Source organism: Ceratotherium simum, chromosome 3, assembly GCF_057802395.1.
Source record: "Ceratotherium simum simum isolate JZ-2026a chromosome 3, ASM5780239v1, whole genome shotgun sequence".
In the NCBI taxonomy this organism is placed as follows: Eukaryota; Metazoa; Chordata; class Mammalia; order Perissodactyla; family Rhinocerotidae; genus Ceratotherium; species Ceratotherium simum.
In genome coordinates, this window is record NC_141902.1 from 38,360,948 (window position 1) to 38,379,480 (window position 18,533).

The 18,533-nt window shown below is 40.2% G+C and overlaps 1 protein-coding gene across 2 annotated transcripts in view; it reads right to left on the bottom strand.

Annotated features, from left to right (window-relative positions):
- The window catches only part of EXD1 (exonuclease 3'-5' domain containing 1), a 41,535-nt gene that overhangs the window by 13,719 nt on the left and 9,283 nt on the right, over positions 1 to 18,533 (bottom strand). The window contains exons 4-7 of one of the 2 annotated variants that reach the window (XM_014780580.2): positions 16,944 to 17,001; positions 16,512 to 16,639; positions 6,359 to 6,417; positions 2,452 to 2,538 (exon numbers count right to left, since the gene is read on the bottom strand). In XM_014780580.2, the coding sequence (XP_014636066.1) occupies positions 2,452 to 2,538; positions 6,359 to 6,417; positions 16,512 to 16,639; positions 16,944 to 17,001 (332 nt within the window). Of the gene's footprint in view, positions 1 to 2,451; positions 2,539 to 6,358; positions 6,418 to 8,180; positions 8,634 to 16,511; positions 16,640 to 16,943; positions 17,002 to 18,533 lie in introns of those variants that run through there. The other variant, XM_087425373.1, reaches the window with a different exon arrangement.

Genomic DNA, 18,533 nt, shown 5'->3' on the forward strand with positions numbered 1-18,533 from the left:
CCACAGTAAGGGTAGTTACATCTATCATCTCACATAGTTATCTTTTTTGTGTGGGGAGAACTTTTATTTTTTATTTATTTATTTATTTTGTGAGGAAGATCGGCCCTGAGCTAACATCTGCCAATCCTCCTCTTTTTTTGCTGAGGAAGACTGGCCCTGGGCTAACATCCACGCCCATCTTCCTCTACTTTATATGGGATGCCGCCACAGCATGGCTTGACACGTGGTGCGTTGGTGCGCGCCGGGGGGATCCGAACCGGCGAACCCCGGGCTGCCGCAGCGGAGCACGCGCACTTAACCGCTTGCACCACCAGGCCGGCTCCCTGTGGTGAGAACTTTTAAGACCTACTATCTCAGCAACTTTCAAGTATACAATACAGTATTGTTATCTATAATCACTATGCTGTATATTAGATTCCCAGAACTTATTTATCTTATAACTGGACGTTTGTACCTTCTGACCACCTTCACTCATTTCCCCCACTCCCTTACCCCTGGCAACCACCAACATACTGTTTCTGTGAGTTTGGTTTTTTTAGATTCCACATATAAGTGCGAGCATACAGTACTTGTCTTTCTCTGTCTGACTTATCTCACTTAGCATAATGCCCTCCCGGTTCATCGATGTTGTCACAAATTGCAGGATTTCCTTCTTTTTTATGGCTGACTCCATTGTACACATATACCACATTTTCTTTATCCATTCATTCATCCATAGACACTTAGTTTGTTTCCATGTCTTGGCTATTGTAAATAATGCTGCAACATAAACATGGGAATGCAGGTATCTCTTCAAGATCCTGCTTTCATTTCCTTTGGATATATACCCAGAAGTAAGATTGCTGGACCATATGGTAGTTCTATTTTTAATTTTTTGAGCAACCTCCATACTGTTTTCCACAGTGGCTCCACCAATTTACATTCCCACCAACAGTGTAGAAGGGTTGTTCCCTTTTCTCTATATCCTAGCCAACACTGGTTGTCTCTTGTCTTTTTTTGTGTGTGTGTGAGGAATGTCAGCCCTGAGCTAACAACCATGCTAATCCTCCTCTTTTTGCTGAGGAAGACCGGCTCTGAGCTAACATCTATTGCCAATCCTCCTCCTTTTTTGTTTCCCCCAAAGCTCCAGTAGATAGTTGTATGTCATAGTTGCACATCCTTCTAGTTGCTGTATGTGGGATGCGGCCTCAGCATGGCCAGAGAAGCGGTGTGTCGGTGCATGCCCGGGATCCGAACCAGGGCCGCTAGTAGCAGAGCACGTGCACTTAACCGCTAAGCCACGGGGCCAGCCCCTCTCGTCTTTTTGATAATAGCCATTCTAACAGGTGTGAGGTGATATCTCATTGCGGTTTTGATTTGCATTTCCTTGATGATTAGCAATGTTGAGCACTTTTTCATATATCTGTTGGAATTTTGTATATCTTCCTTGGAAAAATGTCTATTCTGGTCCTTTGCCCATTTTTAAATTGGATTATTTATATTGTTGCCATTGAGTTGTATGAGTTCCTTATATATTTTGGATATTAACCCCTTATCAGATATATGATTTGCAAATACTTTCTCCCATTCCACAGGTAGCCTTTTCATTTTGTTGATCCTTTATTTACTGTGCAGAAGCTTTTTAGTTTGATGTAGTTTCATTTGTTTATTTTTGCTTTTGTTGCTTGTGGAGGTTTGTTTTAAGTAATCTGCATTTGTGCTGCTAACTCAAACCTAGTCATCTAAAAGCTATGGTTTACCTAGAAAGTGCATAGAACAAGAGAAGTGATCTAATCCTGGGCAAAACTGGGCTTGATACCTCCATTCCTTTCCCTTTGAGAAGGCGAACATTCCAGAGGGAGGAGTTTAAGAGGGCAGATTCCCAATCCTTATAAAAAATATTCTCTCAGTAGAGGGAGGCAGGTCCTGACTCAAAGGATAGAAGACATTGGTTGGGGAGTCAGCTTGCTTTCTTGCCCCTCCTTAAATACTGATGCTGCTGAGTTTGAGCCAAAGGTGCCTAACCATCCTCTAGCTATTCAGGGCTCACTACAAACTTCTTTTGATATATTAGGGACCCTCATCTGACATCTCCCAGGTCCATAAAAATGAAAATGATGTGGCAGAAACTTGCTGTGGAAGGCTACCAACGAGAAGGAAAGATAAGAAACTCTTCGTGTACCTAAGGTGCGAGAACAGAGCTGGGAAAGAAGTCGTCAAGCAGAGCCTGTGAGACAGCAACAATGATTATAAAAGTGAACCTACAAAGAGACAGAGGCTCTTTCTTTTTGAAAAGAATTAACTCAGTACTAGAAAAAAGACATTCCAAACAAGTTATAGACACTGGGGTGACATAAAGAAGAGAGTTAAAATAGTGACACTGGGGTGACATAAAGAAGACAATTAAAATAAATTTACCAATGAATCTACAATTATTTCAAAATAAAAAGTTTTAAAAATTCTGTCTTTTACCTGAAGCCAACATAGTTTCCCATGACGACACACATTAGTTCCTTCTGCTGCCACACTCAGGACACTCTGCTTCTTGATGTGGAGCATCTGGTGAGAAAGGGAAGAAAATAAAAACCTCCAGAGAATAAATGCTGCAATTATGACCTCATGAATGGCACAAGTGAAATGGCTAGCAATAAACAAATTTTTTAAACTTATGAAATTTGACTAATCCAAAACAGGAGTCTGCTTCATACACACACACACACAAATCACACTGAATGCTTCTGATCCTCTTTTTAGTTTTTGCAAAATTATTTCACAACTGGAAAATAAACCATTCATACCCCAAATGTTAATAAAATTTGAAAACTCAGATAACTTTTGTTACCACTAATGCTACAGAAAAAGGTTTCTAGTCTTTACGACCAGATTCCTCAAGCAAAGAACAGTGCGCTAACACAGGGCAATTTACTGTAGCTGAAAGGAACTCACATAGCGGCTGAGTCTCACAGTATCTACCGTTTAGAATGAAAGAAACAACGACTCAACAGGTCCCTTAGTCTTGGATTCATTAAATTACTCAAAACTGAAATGGTGGTATCCTGGGTGCACAGGCTGGTCCTTTGATTATTTATAATCTTATCCTATTTCAAAACATTATACAATTCTAAGACCCTTAATTCATAATCCATGAAAATATCTATATGAAACAAGATTCTCCTCATTTTGCAGGTAAGTAAATTACTCAAGAATAGAAGAGCATGGTAACTCATACTAGTACAATATCTTCCTTTAGAGAGCACAATGTATTCTACATTCTCAGTATTTTTCGTCAGTGATGAAAAAAGGAGACTGAATTTCAATTCCATTCTTAATCAACACTAAGAAAGCTGAACAAGTGAGAACAAAAGGTGTATTTCCCTAATAATAAGAATTTCCAACTACCTCTTCAAATTCCCAGAGCAAAAGTTCTTATCCCATTTTTTTGTTGTTGTCATTGACCCTTTAAAGAATCTGTTGATATATAAAGAATTCTTTTTCTTTTCTTTTTTTTTTGTGAGGAAGATTAGCCCTGAGCTAACATCTGTTGCCAATCCTCCTTTTGGCTGAGGAAGATTGGCCCTGGGCTAACATCTGTGCCCATCTTCCCCTACTTCATACGGGATGCCACCACAGCATGGCTTGACAAGCGGTGTGTCGGTTCACGCCTGGGATCCCAACCCGTGAACCCTGGGTTGCCAAAGCGAAGCACACAAACTTAACCACTACACCACTGGGCCAGCCCCTAAAGAATTCTTATAACTCAATTAAAAATGGGCAAAGAAATAGACATTTCTCCCAAGAAGATATACAAATGGCCAAAAAGCACATGAAAAGATGCTTAACATTACTAGCCACCAGAGAAATGCAAATCAAAACCACAATGAGATACCACTTTATATCACTAGGATGGCTATAATCAAAATGACCCATAACAAGCGTTGATAAGACTGTGGAGAAATTGGAACCCTCGTATTCTGTTGCTAAGAACGTAAAATGGTGTAGCAGCTTTGGAAAACAGTATGGCCAATCCTCAAAAAGTTCAACAGAGAGTTACTATATGACTCAGCAATTCCACTCCTAGGTATCTATACAAGAGAAATGAAAACATATGTCCACACAAAAAACGTGTACATGAATGTTCACAGCAGCATTATTGATAGTAGCCAAAAAGCAGAAACAACTCAAATGTCCATCAAACGGTGAAAGGATAAATGAAATGTGGTATACCCATAAAAAGGAATATTATTTGGCAATAAAAATAAGAGAACTACTGATACAAGCTGTAACATAGATGAATCTTCAAAATGTTATGCTAAGCAGAAGAATTCAGCCACATATGACCACATATTGTATTATCTCATTTATATGAAATGTCCTAAACAGGCAAATCCATAGAGGCAGAAAATAGATTAGTGGTTGCCAGGGGCTAGGGGGCTGGGAAGGAGTTGGAGATGACAGCTAAGGAATATGGGGCTTCTTTTTGGGTTATTGAAAATGTTCTAAAATTCACTGTCATGATGGATATGCAACTCAGTGAATATGCTGTAAGACAGTGAAGTATACATTTTAAATTGGTGAATTTTATGACATGTGAATTACATCTCAATAAAGCTGTTAAAAAAAAAGAAGAATCTGGGGCCGGCCCCGTGGCTTAGTGGTTAAGTGTGCACGCTCCGCTGCTGGCGGCCCGGGTTCGGATCCCGGGCGTGCACTGACACACCGCTTGTCCGGCCGTGCTGAGGCCGCGTCCCACATACAGCAACTAGAAGGAAGTGCAACTATGACATACAACTATCTACTGGGGCTTTGGGGGAAAAAAAGGAGGAGGATTGGCAATAGATGTTAGCTCAGAGCCGGTCTTCCTCAGCAAAACGAGGAGGATTAGCACGGATGTTAGCTCAGGGCTGATCTTCCTCACAAAAAAAAAAGGAAAAAGAAAAAAAAAGAAGAATCTGTTGAAAGCTAACTCTCCCTTAGAAAATGCACCCATGCATAACCAGCATAAGCATGCATCTCAACAGAAAGCTTAATGACTCTCCTGAAGTCTATCTGCAAGCCATACCCTAGGCTGAATAATTAGTTACTGCCACATCTCAAATTAATAAATGATTATAGAGAAATTGCCTAAATAGAGCATCTAGAATGGTCTTTTCAAAATATAACTAAAAAAATTTTTGACTCTCCTCTAAAACTGCCAATGGCTTTCCATCTCACTCAAGTCAAACTCAAAATCCTTATAATGTCTAAAAAGCCCTACCTGATCTGCCTCCTGCTCCCTTCCATTCCCTATCCCTCTTCTTCACGGTGGTCCTGCCACACTGACCTCCCTGCTGTTCAAGTGTGCTTCAGCCTCAGGGCCTTTGCACTTGCTAATTACTCCTTCTTTAAGTTTTTTACCTAGATATCCACATGGCAGCTCCACTACTTCTTTCAGGTCTCTGTTCAAATGTCACCTCTTCTGTCCACCCTACGTAAAATAGTAACTCCTTGTCACTCTGTTCGCCATACCACACTTTATTTTTCTTCATAGCACTTATCACCAGCTGATATACAATTATTTGTTTATTTTCTTGCATTAAAATGTAAGCTCCCATGGAGCTGGCCCAGTGGTGTAGCAGCTAAGTTCGCACGTTCCACTTCTGCAGCCTGGGGTTTGCAGGTTCGGATCCCGGGCACGGGCCTGCACACCTCTTATCAAGTGATGCTGTGGCAGGCATCCCACATATAAAATAGAGGAAGATGGGCACGGATGTTAGCCCAGGGACAATCTTTCTCAGCAAAAAGAGGAGGATTGGCAACAGATGTTAGCACAGAGCTAATCTTCCTCACCAAAAAAAAAAAAAAAAAGGTAAGTTCCTTGAGGGCTGGAACTTGGTCTTGATTATTGTTTTTTTTCCCTTAAATTTACCATTTTAACCATTTTTATTATTTTAATTATTTTTTTTTTGTTTGAGGGAAGTTGGCCCTGAGCTAACATCTGTTGCCAAACTTCCTCCTTCTTTTTCCTTTTTTTCTCCCCAAAGCCCCAGCAGACACTTGTATGTCATAGTTGTACGTCATTCTAGTTGCTCTATGTGGGACACCGCCTCAGCATGGCTTGATGAGCCGTGCATAGGTCCACGCACGGGATCCGAACCTGTGAACCCTGGGCCACCGAAGCAGAGTGCGCAAACTTTTAACCACTACACCACTAGGCTGGCCCTGTCTTGATTATTGTTTTACTCCAAACCTCAGAGCAATGTGTGGCAAATAGCAGGTGCTAATATATTTTGTTGAATTATTAGAGAAAACATCAATGATCTTATAATAAGAGAGAAATTTATAAGACATAGACATGAGACCCATATACAGACAATACTGGAAATGATGTGGCAATACTTACTGCAGCACCAAACTTCTGTTGGAACTGATTGACGACAGTGTATGTCACCTCCTCTTCTTCTACAGGAGAATGACGGTATTAGATATATTTTTCTTCCTTGGCATTAAGATAGCCCTCCCACTAATTTCAGTCATCTCATAAACTCCTACTCTACTGTAACTCAAATGTCTAATGTTATTTCATTATCATCTGCGTCAGCCCATCGCACAGTGAACACTATTAGCATCCTGTTTGTCAACTGAGAATAAACAAAAGCCCCACCAATGATAATCTTAGGAATTGGACTATTTACTCATTTTCTATGGTAATCCAGTAATGTTTCCCTCCTTGTAGGTTTACGTCTCAAATACTTTAAGATATGCAATTTTTAAAAACATGTTCATAATAAAAAATAACAATTTAAAATAAATTAGTCCTGGAGATGGGCCAATGCCCACACTTTTGGAATTCTCTGGGTCCTGACAGTTAATTATTTTTTCTAATGATATAATTTAAAAGATTAGACATATAGCATAACATATAGCTCCTCTTCATCTCCCAATCTCTAAAACTTGGGAGTGGCACAGGACACAGTCCATGTACCTCTTTCTTTTTCCTACCCATATTCACTCTCTTGGTGATCTCATCTAGTCTCAAGGCTTTAGATATCATCTATAGGCTAACTCCTGAATTTATATGTCCATCTCAGACTCTTCTCCTCATCTCTAGGCTTATACTCAAACTTAGGTTGACCAAAACTAAACTCATAATCACCTCCCCCAAACCTTTTCCACTCATAGTCTTTTTTTTTTTTATAACTTTATTTATTTTTTTCCCCCAAAGCCCCAGTAGATAGTTGTATGTCATAGCTTCACATCCTTCGAGTTGCTGTACGTGGGACGTGGCCACAGCATGGCCAGAGAAGCGGTGCGTCGGTGCGCACCCGGGATCCAAACCCAGGCTGCCAGCAGTGGAGCGCTCGCACTTAACCACTAAGCCACCAGGCCGGCCCTCTACTTATAGTCTTTCCCATCTCAGTTTAATAGCAATTCCATACTTAAGCTGCTCAGGTCAAAAGCCCTGAAGTCATCCTTGATTCCTCTCTTTCTCTCACACACACATCTAATCTGTCAGTGTATCATGAAGGCTCCACCTCAATATACATCCAGAATTCCACCTCTTCTTATCAACCACACTGCCACCACTAGGGTTCAAGCCACCATACCCACTTGTCTTACTAAAATTATTTCAATATCCTCCTAACTGGTATTCATGCTTTTACCTTCACCCTCCTTTCCATATCGATAGAAAATCCAGAGTGATTTTGTTAAAACAGAAGTCAGATCATATTATTCTTCTGCTCAAAACTCTCCAATGGGGGCGCCACCCGGTGGTGCAAGTGGCTAAGTGTGCTCTCCCCACTTTGGTGGCCCGGGGTTCGCAGGTTTGGATCCCGGGCGCTCACCGACACACTGCTTGTCAGGCCATGCTGTGGCGGCGTCACATATAAAGTGGAGGAAGATGGGCACGGATGTTAGCTCAGGGCCAATCTTCCTCAGCAAAAAAAAAAAAAAAAAAGAGGCGGATTCTTATCAGATGTTAGCTCAGGGATGACCTTCCTCACACACACACAAAAAAAACCAACTCTCCAGTGGGAAATAGAAGTTTTTAGAAAATACCATTTATAATAGGATAAAAATATGAAATACTTAGGGATAAATATGGCAAAAGATATGTGAGACTTATACACTGAGAACTATAAAATATTGCTGAGAAATTAAAGATCTAAAATAAATGGAGAGAGAGGAATCAAGATGGCAGCGTAAGCAGACTCGGAACTCACCTCCTCCCGTGGACACAGCCAATTTACAACTACTCGTGGAAAAATTACCCCAGAGACAGAACTGAAAACTGGATGAGAGGAACTCCTGCAACAACGGACAATCCTAACTGGGGTAGAAGAGGCAGAGACTCCCTTCTGGAGAGGAAAAACGCCGCCTTCACAAGCCGCCAGCTTCACGGCCGCTGGGAGCAGCTCACAGGTACGCAGCCTCCCTGGAGGCGCGGGGCCCTGAGCCGGGAGCGCCCCCGCTGTGGGCATTTTGTGGACCCAGCACAATCGAGACCAGCGGCATAATATCTGACTGTGCCTGCTACTAAAGCATTGGGGAGCACCCCCAGAAAACCCGGTTCACAAAGAAACTAAAACTGGCTCTTAAAGGGCCCACGCGCAAACTCACCCGTTTCAGGAAGCACCCTAAAATCACCAGAAAGAAAGGTGTACAGTGCTTTGGTGACAAGAGACTCACCTAATAGGCCCTGAGTGCATCTCGGTGAGGGGTGAGACCTCTCCAGGGACTGGGACATTGGCGGCGGCCATTGTTGTGGCCTGGTGTGGGCGTGCTGACACAGACGCCATTGGAGTTCTCCCTGAGGCCTGCTAGCCCAGGGTCTGCCCCACCCACTAGAGCACCGATTTAATCCAGCTCAGCCAGGGCAGGCAGCCCACCCTAGAGACTGGCCCCACCCAACAACAAGCCCTCAGGCAACTTGTGGGCCTGCATAGATTGGTGACTGGATTCTCTGCAGCCTGGCAACTGAGCCGACTTGAGCAGGGCAGGGTGGGCACAAGGAGCGGGTGGAGAGTGTGGGGTGGTGGCAGAGTGTGTGGGGCTCCCGCCGTGGAGAGACTGGGTCCACTTGGGGAGGTCGGGGCACTCACACGGGGCAGGACTGTGTTGACTGTGTGTGTGGACCTGTGGGCGGCAGGGCTTCTCAGCCGCAGAAGACTTGTACTTCTCAAAGACCCACATAGGAGGTTTGCTCCACCTTCCAAAACCTGATACAATTGGGTGCTCCTGTGCCTGAGGCCAGCCCCACCCAGCTGCAATCCTCAGAGAGCTGACAAGAGACCTAATAGGCTAGAGGCTTACAGCAATTGTAAGGCCCTGAGCCTAACAACCTGCCACGGTGGGGGCCTACTCACTTAAAAGAAATACTGCAACACAAATGTGGTATTAGAACTTGCAGCCAACTGTGCTGGGGATCCCCATACCTGATAAAGAGACTGAAGGGCCCACAACAACTACAAGCAGCTGAGCATTACAACAGCTGGCCAGGAGCATAACTCAGCCTCCCTGGGCGCCTACAGGGAGAGCAAACAGGCCACAGCAGAAGGATACACGTAGCCCACATAGGGGTCACCCCTGGAACTGTGAGAACTGAGGGAAGCACACTGGAAGCCTCCTAAGCCATCAGTTACATAAAGTCACCTATCCAAGAGCAGGAGACGTAGCTGACCTACCTAATACGTAGACACAAGCACAGGGAAAGAGGCAAAATGAAGAGGCAAAAGAATACATTCCAAGTAAGGGAACAGGACAAAACCCCAGAAAAGGAACTAAGTGAAACAGAAATGAGCAACCTACCTGACAGAGAGTTCAAACTAAGAGTGTTAAGGATGCTCACTGATCTGGGGAGAAGAATAGATGAACTCAGTGAGAATGTCAACAAAGAAATGGAAGATATAAAAAAGAACCAATCAGAAATGAAGAATACAATACTGGAAATGAAAAATTCATTAGAGGGACTCAAAAGCAGAGTAGAGGATACAGAAGAACGGATCTGTGAGCTGGACGAAAGACTAGAAGAAATTACCCGAGGTGAACAGGTAAAAGAGAAAAGAATTAAAAAGACTGAGGACAGTCTAAGGGACCTCTGGGACAACATCAAGCACACTAACATCCGTGTTATAGGTGTCCCGGAAGGAGAAGAGCGAGACAAGGGGGCAGAGAATCTATTTCAAGAAATAATAGCTGAAAACTTCCCTAACCTAAGGAAGGAAACAGACATCCAGGTACAGGAAGCACAGAGAGCCCCAAACAAGATAAACCCAAAGAGGCCCACACCAAGACACATCATAATCAAAATGTCCAGAATTAAAGATAAAGAGAGAATCCTAAAAGCCGCAAGAGAATGTCAAGTTACTTACAAAGGAAACCCCATAAGGCTATCAGCTGACTTCTCTGCAGAAACCTTACAGGCTAGAAGAGAATGGCACGATATATTTAAAGTGCTAAAAGGAAAAACTTACAGCCAAGAATACTCTACCCAGCAAGGTTATCATTCAAAATGGAAGGAGAGATCAAAATTTTCCCAGATAAGCAAAAATTAAAGGAGTTTGTCACCAAGAAACCAGTGCTACAAGAAATGTTAAAGGGACTGATTTAAGGGGAAAAGAAAAGAAAAGACCACAAATAGGAAAAATTATCTATTTCCATGATTAGAACGTAATGGATACAAATGCACAACAAAGAGGTTAGACATGATATCAAAAACATGAGGGAGGAGGGGAGTTAAAGAGTACAGCTTTCAGACAGAGGTCAAACTAAAGTGACCATCAATTCTGTATAGAAGAAGAAAGGAACAGAGAAGGACTACTAAAACACTGAGAAAAAAAAAAAAAGTCAAAAATGGCAGTAAGTACATACTTATCAATAGCTACTTTAAACGTCAATGGACTAAATGCTCCAATTAAAAGGCATAGGGTGGCTGACTGGATAAAAACAAGACCCATATATATGCTGCATACAAGAGACACACTTCAGACCTAAAGACACTCACAAACTGAAAGTGAAGGGATGGAAAAAGATACTCCACGCAAATGGCAATGAAAAGAAAGCTGGGGTAGCAGTACTCATATCAGACAAAATAGACTTTAAAACAAAAACTGTAAAAAGAGACAAAGAAGGGCATTACATAATGATCAAGGGAACAATCCAACAAGAGGATATAACACTTGTAAATATCTACGCACCCAATGTAGGTGCACCTAAATATATAAAGCAATTATTAACAGACATAAAAACAGAAATAGACAGTAACACAATAATAGCAGGGGACTTTAACACTCCACTTACACCAACGGATAGATCATCCAAACAGAAGATCAATAAGGAAACATTGGCCTTAAACGACACACTAGAACAGATGGACCTAGTAGATATATACAGAGCATTCCATCCAAAAACCGAAGAATACACGTTCTTTTCAAAGGCACATGGAACATTCTCCAGGATTGATCACATATTAGGCCACAAAACAAGTCTCCATAAATTTAAGAAGATCGAAATAATACCAAGCATCTTTTCTGACCACAACGGTATGAAACTAGAAATCAACTATAGGAAGAAAATCAGAAAAGCCACAAATACGTGGAGATTAAACAAAATGCTACTGAACAACAACTGGGTTAACGAAGAAATCAAAGAAGAAATCAAAAAATACCTGGAGACAAATGAAAATGAAAATACGACATGCCAGAATTTATGGGATACAGCAAAAGCAGTTCTAAGAGGGAAGTTTATAGCGATACAGGCCTATCTCAACAAACAAGAAAAATCTCAAATAAACAATCTAACAATGCACCTGAAGGAACTGGAAAAAGAAGAACAAACAAAGCCCAAAATCAGTAGAAGAAGGGAAATCATAAAAATCAGAGCAGAAATAAATGAAATAGAGACCAAAAAAACAATAGAAAAATTAATAAAACCAAGAGCTGGTTCTTTGAAAAGATCAACAAAATTGACAAACTTTTAGCTAGACTCACCAAGAAAAAAAGAGAGAAGGCACAAATAAGTAAAATCAGAAATGAAAGAGGAGAGGTTACAACAGACACCTCAGAAATACAAAAGATTATAAGAGAATACTATGAAAAGCTATATGCCAACCAATTCGACAATCTGGAAGAAATGGATAAATTCTTAGAATCATACAACCTTCCAAAACTAGATCAAGAAGAAGTAGAGAATTTGAATAGACCAATCACCAGTAAGGAGATTGAAACAGTAATCACAAACCTCCCCAAAAATAAAAGTCCAGGACCAGACGGCTTCCCTGGTGAATTCTACCAAACATTCAAAGAAGACTTAATACCCATCCTTCTCAAACTCTTCCAAAAATTGAGGAGGGGGAAGCTCCCTAACTCATTCTCTGAAGCTGACATTACCCTGATACCAAAACCAGACAAGGACAACACAAAAAAGAAAATTACAGGCCAATATCACTGATGAACATCGATGCAAAAATCCTCAATAAAATACTAGCAAATCGCATACAACAATACGTTAAAAGATTATACACCATGATCAAGTGGGATTTATTCCAGGTATGCAGGGATGGTTTAACATTCGCAAATCAATCAACGTAATACACCACATTAATAAAATGAAGAATAAAAATCACATGATCATCTCAATAGATGCAGAGAAAGCATTTGACAAGATCCAGCATCCATTTATGATAAAAACTCTGAATAAAATGGGTATAGAAGGAAAGTACCTCAACATAATAAAGACCATATATGAGAAACCCACAGCTAATATCATCCTCAATGGTGAAAAACTGAAAGCCATCCCTCTAAGAACAGGAACCAGACAAGGATGCCCACTGTCACCACTCCTATTTAACATAGTACTGGAAGTCCTAGCCAGAGCAATCAGGCAAGAGAAAGAAATAAAAGGGATCCAAATTGGAAAGGAAGAAGTGAAACTGTCACTATTTGCAGATGACATGATTTTATATATAGAAAACCCCAAAGAATCCACCAGAAAACTTTTAGAAGTAATAAATGAGTATGGTAAAGTTGCAGGATACAAAATCAACATACAAAAATCAGTTGCATTTCTGTACACTAACAACGAAGTAGCAGAAAGAGAAATTAAGAATACCATCCCATTTACAATTGCAACAAAAAGAATAAAATACCTAGGAATAAACTTAACCAAAGAGGTGAAAGATCTGTACACAGAAAACTATAAAACATTTCTGAAAGAAATTGAAGAAGACACAAAGAAATGGAAAGATATTCCGTGCTCTTGGACTGGAAGAATTAACATAGTTAAGATGTCCATACTTCCTAAAGCCATCTATAGATTCAATGCAATCCCTATCAAAGTTCCAACAACATTTTTCACAGAAATAGAACAAAGAATCCTAAAATTTATATGGAACAACAAAAGACCTCGAATAGCTAAAGGAATCCTAAGAAAAAAGAACAAAGCTGGAGGTATCACACTCCCTGATTTCAAAATATACTACAAAGCTGTAGTAACCAAAACAGCATGGTACTGGCACAAAAACAGACACACAGATCAATGGAATAGAATCGAAAGCCCAGAAATAAACCCACACATCTATGGACAGCTAATCTTTGACAAAGGAGCCAAGCACATACAATGGGGAAAAGAAAGTCTCTTCAACAAATGGTGTTGGGAAAACTGGATAGCCATATGCAAAAAATGAAAGTAGACCCTTACCTTACACCATATACAAAAATTAACTCCAAATGGATTAAAGACTTGAATGTAAGACCTGAAACTGTGAAACTTCTAGAAGAAAACATAGGCAGTACGCTCTTCGACATCAGTCTTAGCAACATCTTCTCAAACACCACGTCTGACCGGGCAAGAGAAACAATAGAAAAATAAACAAATGGGACTACATCAAACTAAAAAGCTTCTGCACAGCAAAGGAAACCATCAACAAAACGAAAAGACAACCTAACAATTGGGAGAAGATATTTGCAAACCATACTTCTGATAAGGGCTTAATCTCCAAAATATATAAAGAACTCATGCATCTTACCAACAAAAAAACTACCAACCCAATTAAAAAATGGGCAAAAGACCTGAACAGACATTTCTCCAAAGAAGATATACAGATGGCCAACAGACACATGAAAAGATGTTCAAAATCATTAACTATCAGGGAAATGCAAATCAAAACTACAATGAGATATCACCTGACGCTCATCAGAATGGCTATAATTAACAAGACAGGAAACAACATGTGTTGGAGAGGATGTGGAGAGAAGGGAACTCTCATACACTGCTGGTGGGAGTGCAAACTGGTGCAGCCACTATGGAAAACAGTATGGAGATTCCTCAAAAAATCAAGGATAGAACTACCATATGATCCAGCCATCCCACTGCTGGGTATTTACCCAAAGAACTTGAAAACACCAATTTGTAAAGGTACATGCACCCCTGTGTTCATTGCAGCGTTATTCACAATAGCCAAGACTTGGAAGCAACCTAAGTGCCCATCAAGGGACGAATGGATAAAGAAGCTGTGGTATATGTACACAATGGAATACTACTCAGCCATAAGAAATGATGAAATCCAGCCATTTGTGACATCGTGGATGGACATTGAGGGTATAATGCAAAGTGAAATAAGTCAGAGGGAGAAGGTCAAATACCGTATGATTTCCTTCATTAAGTAGTAGATAATAACAACAATAAACAAACACATAGGGACAGAGATTGGATTGGTGGTTACCAGAGGGGAAGGGAGGAGGGAGGAGGGTGAAAGGGATAATTTGGTACATGTGTGTGGTGATGGGTTGTAATTAGTATTTGGGTGGTGAACATGATGTAATCTATGCAGAAATAGAAGTACAATGATGTACACCTGAAATTTTTACAATGTTATAAACCAATGTTACTGCAATAAACAAAAATTAAAAAAAAATTCATACTCCAAAAAATAAATAAATAAATAAATAAATAAATAAAAATAAAAATAAAAAATGAAAAAAATAAAATAAAATAAAATAAATGGAGAGAGATACTGGGTTAATGGATTGGGGTATACTCCAATTGGCATATTGGTTAAGAGGCCAATATTCCCCAAACTGATCTATCAATTCAATAAAAATTCCAGCAGGTTTTTTTTTTTGTAGAAAATGACAAGTTGATTCTAAAATTCATAGGAAAGTGCAAAGAACATAGAATAGCCAAAACAACTTTGAAAAAGAACAAAGTTGGAGAACTAACACTACCTGATTTCAAGATCTATCATAAATCAACAGTAAAGAAGAGTCTAGTGTGGGTGTAAAGATAGAAAAACAGATCAATGTAACAGAATAGAGTGCCCAGAAAAAACCTACACGTATAGGGACAAAGGTGCAAAGGTAATTAAGTGGAGAAAATACAGTCTTTTCAACAAATGGTGCTGGAACAATTGGATATCCATATGCAAAAATAAAAAAAGAACCTTGATCCATATCTCACATCATATACAAAAATCAACTAAAAATCGATCATAGACCTAAATGTAAAACCTAAAACTATGAAACATCTAGAAGAAAACATAGGAGAAAATCTTTGTGACTGAGTTAGGAAAAAATTTCTTAGATATGATATCAAAAGCACAATCCATAAAAGAAAAAAAATGGATGAAATGTAGTTCATCAAAATTTAAAATGTCTGCTTTTCAAGAGATACTTTAAAAGAATGAAATGACAAACCACAGACTTGGAGAAAATATTTGCAAAGCATATATCTGAGAAATGACCTGTATCCAGATTATATAAAGAACTTTTAACACTGAATAAAATGAAAACAATAAGAAAATGAGCAAAAGATATAAACAGACATTTCACCAAAGATATTCAGATAGCAAATAAGTACATGAAAAGATCCTCAGCATCCTTAGTCATTAGGGAAATGATGAAACCAAAAAATTCTCCAATGGCTTCTCTTCTCACTTCACAGTAAAAGCCAAAACCCCTTCAATGATCTACAAAGTCCTCTATGGTCCACCCGCCCCACTTCATCTCCTACTACTCCTCTCCTTGCTCCAGCTACACTGATCTCTTTGCTGTTCCTTCAAGATCCTGGCATGTTCCTATCTCAGGGCCTTCGTATTTGTTCTTTTTTCTGCCTAAAAACATTTTTCTCAGATACCCATTCAGCTCAATCCAGGCCTTTACTCAAATGTCACCATTTCAGTGAGGCCTGCCCTGAACACCCTAAAATTGTAAAAGCCCCTCTCCACACACTTCTTCTCTTTCTTCTGCTTTGTTTCTCCTTAGCATTTGGCACTAGCATACTAAATATTATACTCATTTATCTTATTTAGTGTATGTTTCCTGTACCAGAGCTCAAAGAGGGCAGGGATACCACACTTTGGTTTCCCCAATGTTTAGCATATAGTATGCACTCAAATATTAAATAAACAAGTGAATCATGGTATTTTATCTTAATTCACAGCCTAGAAGCAATGGCTTAGCTGAGCAGTCCATATAGAACCTTGACTCGGGGTTATGCCAACTGAAGAGTTCTGAACCACAATAAAGAGAGCCTGGGAAATACAGAGCCCCAGCACTCACCTGACAGGCTGTACTTGAGGTCATTCAGCAGAGCGGTGGTCGGTGCCTCAGGGGCAGGAGAAGGAGGCTCACAGGCATTTAGGTCCTCATCTTTCATTTTATCCATCTTGATTCTTTCTGTATTTAGACTATGCTTACAAAAAACAACACTCAGGTAAACTTGTTTTTTGTTGCTGGTACCATACACAGATTTTGCCACACATCAATGTTAAGGATTCTGGACCTCCATTTCATAAAGGACCCATTCATCCTCTGTTACTTTAATTTGGAGATACCATCTAAAGATGGAAGAAAACATCCATCTATTTCTTCTCACTTCTATTACCTAAGGCTGTTTTAGGAACTATGCAGCTACTGAATTAGAGTTAAGGCTTTCTACCCTAACGTGTACATTTGAGTAACACCATAACTAAGAAAATTATTCCATCATACCTAACAGAAGATGCCTTTTCTCTCACTGCACCTTGTTCCATTTCATCCAGTAGTTCCACTGTAAAATAATCAAATGGTGTCCAACAGTTTCCCATCTGAAAGCAATCAACAAACCGCCCTACCTCCCCCAACCTACAGTTTGACCACGTACCACAAACAGTAATTGGAAATGAAATGTTAGTCCATAAAGGCCTTCATCAGCCAGCAATAAATAGAGCAGAAAAGACTTAAGTACTGAAGACTCCTAATATTATGCCCCTACAAAGCTTCCTTGGTCATTCAGCAGGATTAGGAACCTCTCTACATGTTCCTTTTACCCTTTCATCCTTTTTGTTGCAGGGCACCTTTTTGGTCATGCGGATCGGTTCTAGAGATATCTTTTCTTTCCTATTCATTCCCATCCTAAGGCACTTTCCCCCAGACAATGTACTGTTTGGGGGTTTTCTCTTAAACCATTCACAGATTTGCGCCTTTCACTCTCACAGGCTGGTGCATTAATAGTTCAGTGACATGAAAGGTAATAAAAGCTAGACTGGAAATCACAAAAGAAATATGAGAGAAACATTCCACAGAGATTCTGAAACTATTTATTTTTAACTTAACAGTGCAGGGAATGTGAGGAAATATTGTGTTTTACTGAGTCTCAGATGCACATTTTAAACAGCTCTGAAATTGAATATGATTCATAATAAGTGCACACAACAGTTTATTGGCAGCTTCTTTTTCTTTCTTAGGGTGGGAAAAGTAATAGTGCACTTTATAATTAATGGCATCTTAGATCCAATTAAGTACACTTAGGAACTTTTCAGGGAAACAGCCTCTCAGGGGCCACTATGTTTCAAATGTCTCTTTCCCCTGCACCATCTAGAAGTGTTGAGTCTGGGGAAAAGAAAGTGAAAATCACTAAAAACACTGATTAGTCAATTATTATCCTTCATCTTGATAATTCTTATTCAAGGTGCTTTCCAGGGAGACCCCTCCATGGCTGATTGAGTAACAGAGCAAAGAAGGAGAAGGCCATCCTTTGAGCTTAAAAATTATGAACAAAGGCCAAGTCCTGAAAAAGAAATTTAGGAGGAGATGAAATCCATGTGTACAGATTACAAAGCTGGTTAGTGGTCAGCCTTCTCCTGAGTAGGGACATGGTAGTGGTGATTCCTTCCCTTCTCTTTACAAACCCATCCACAGCCTGGCTTTGTCCCAGTCCAGAGCTCTGCTCCACTGCAAAGGCTAATAGTTAAAACACAATTAAGAATCCCACTACTACAACCACCATCACCACCATTACAAAAAGGTGTTTGTGGGACAAAGAGTGTTTGGAGTAGTGTATTCAGTGAGAACGGACAGTTAGATAGCCGGTTGGACTTGTCTGCTTTGAAGTAGGTCTGGACTGGCAGTCACCAATTTGGCGAGATTTTCATTTCTTCCTAAATTCTACTTCTCTCACAAAACCAAGTAATCTTTCAAGCAGCAGTAACTTCTTATTTACAGGAGTCTTTTCCTTTCCTCACATCTGCCCCAATGGTAAGAAAGGTACAGCTCTACAAGGTCCCAGACGTCCCATTCTCCCACACCCTCTCCACCCCTCAC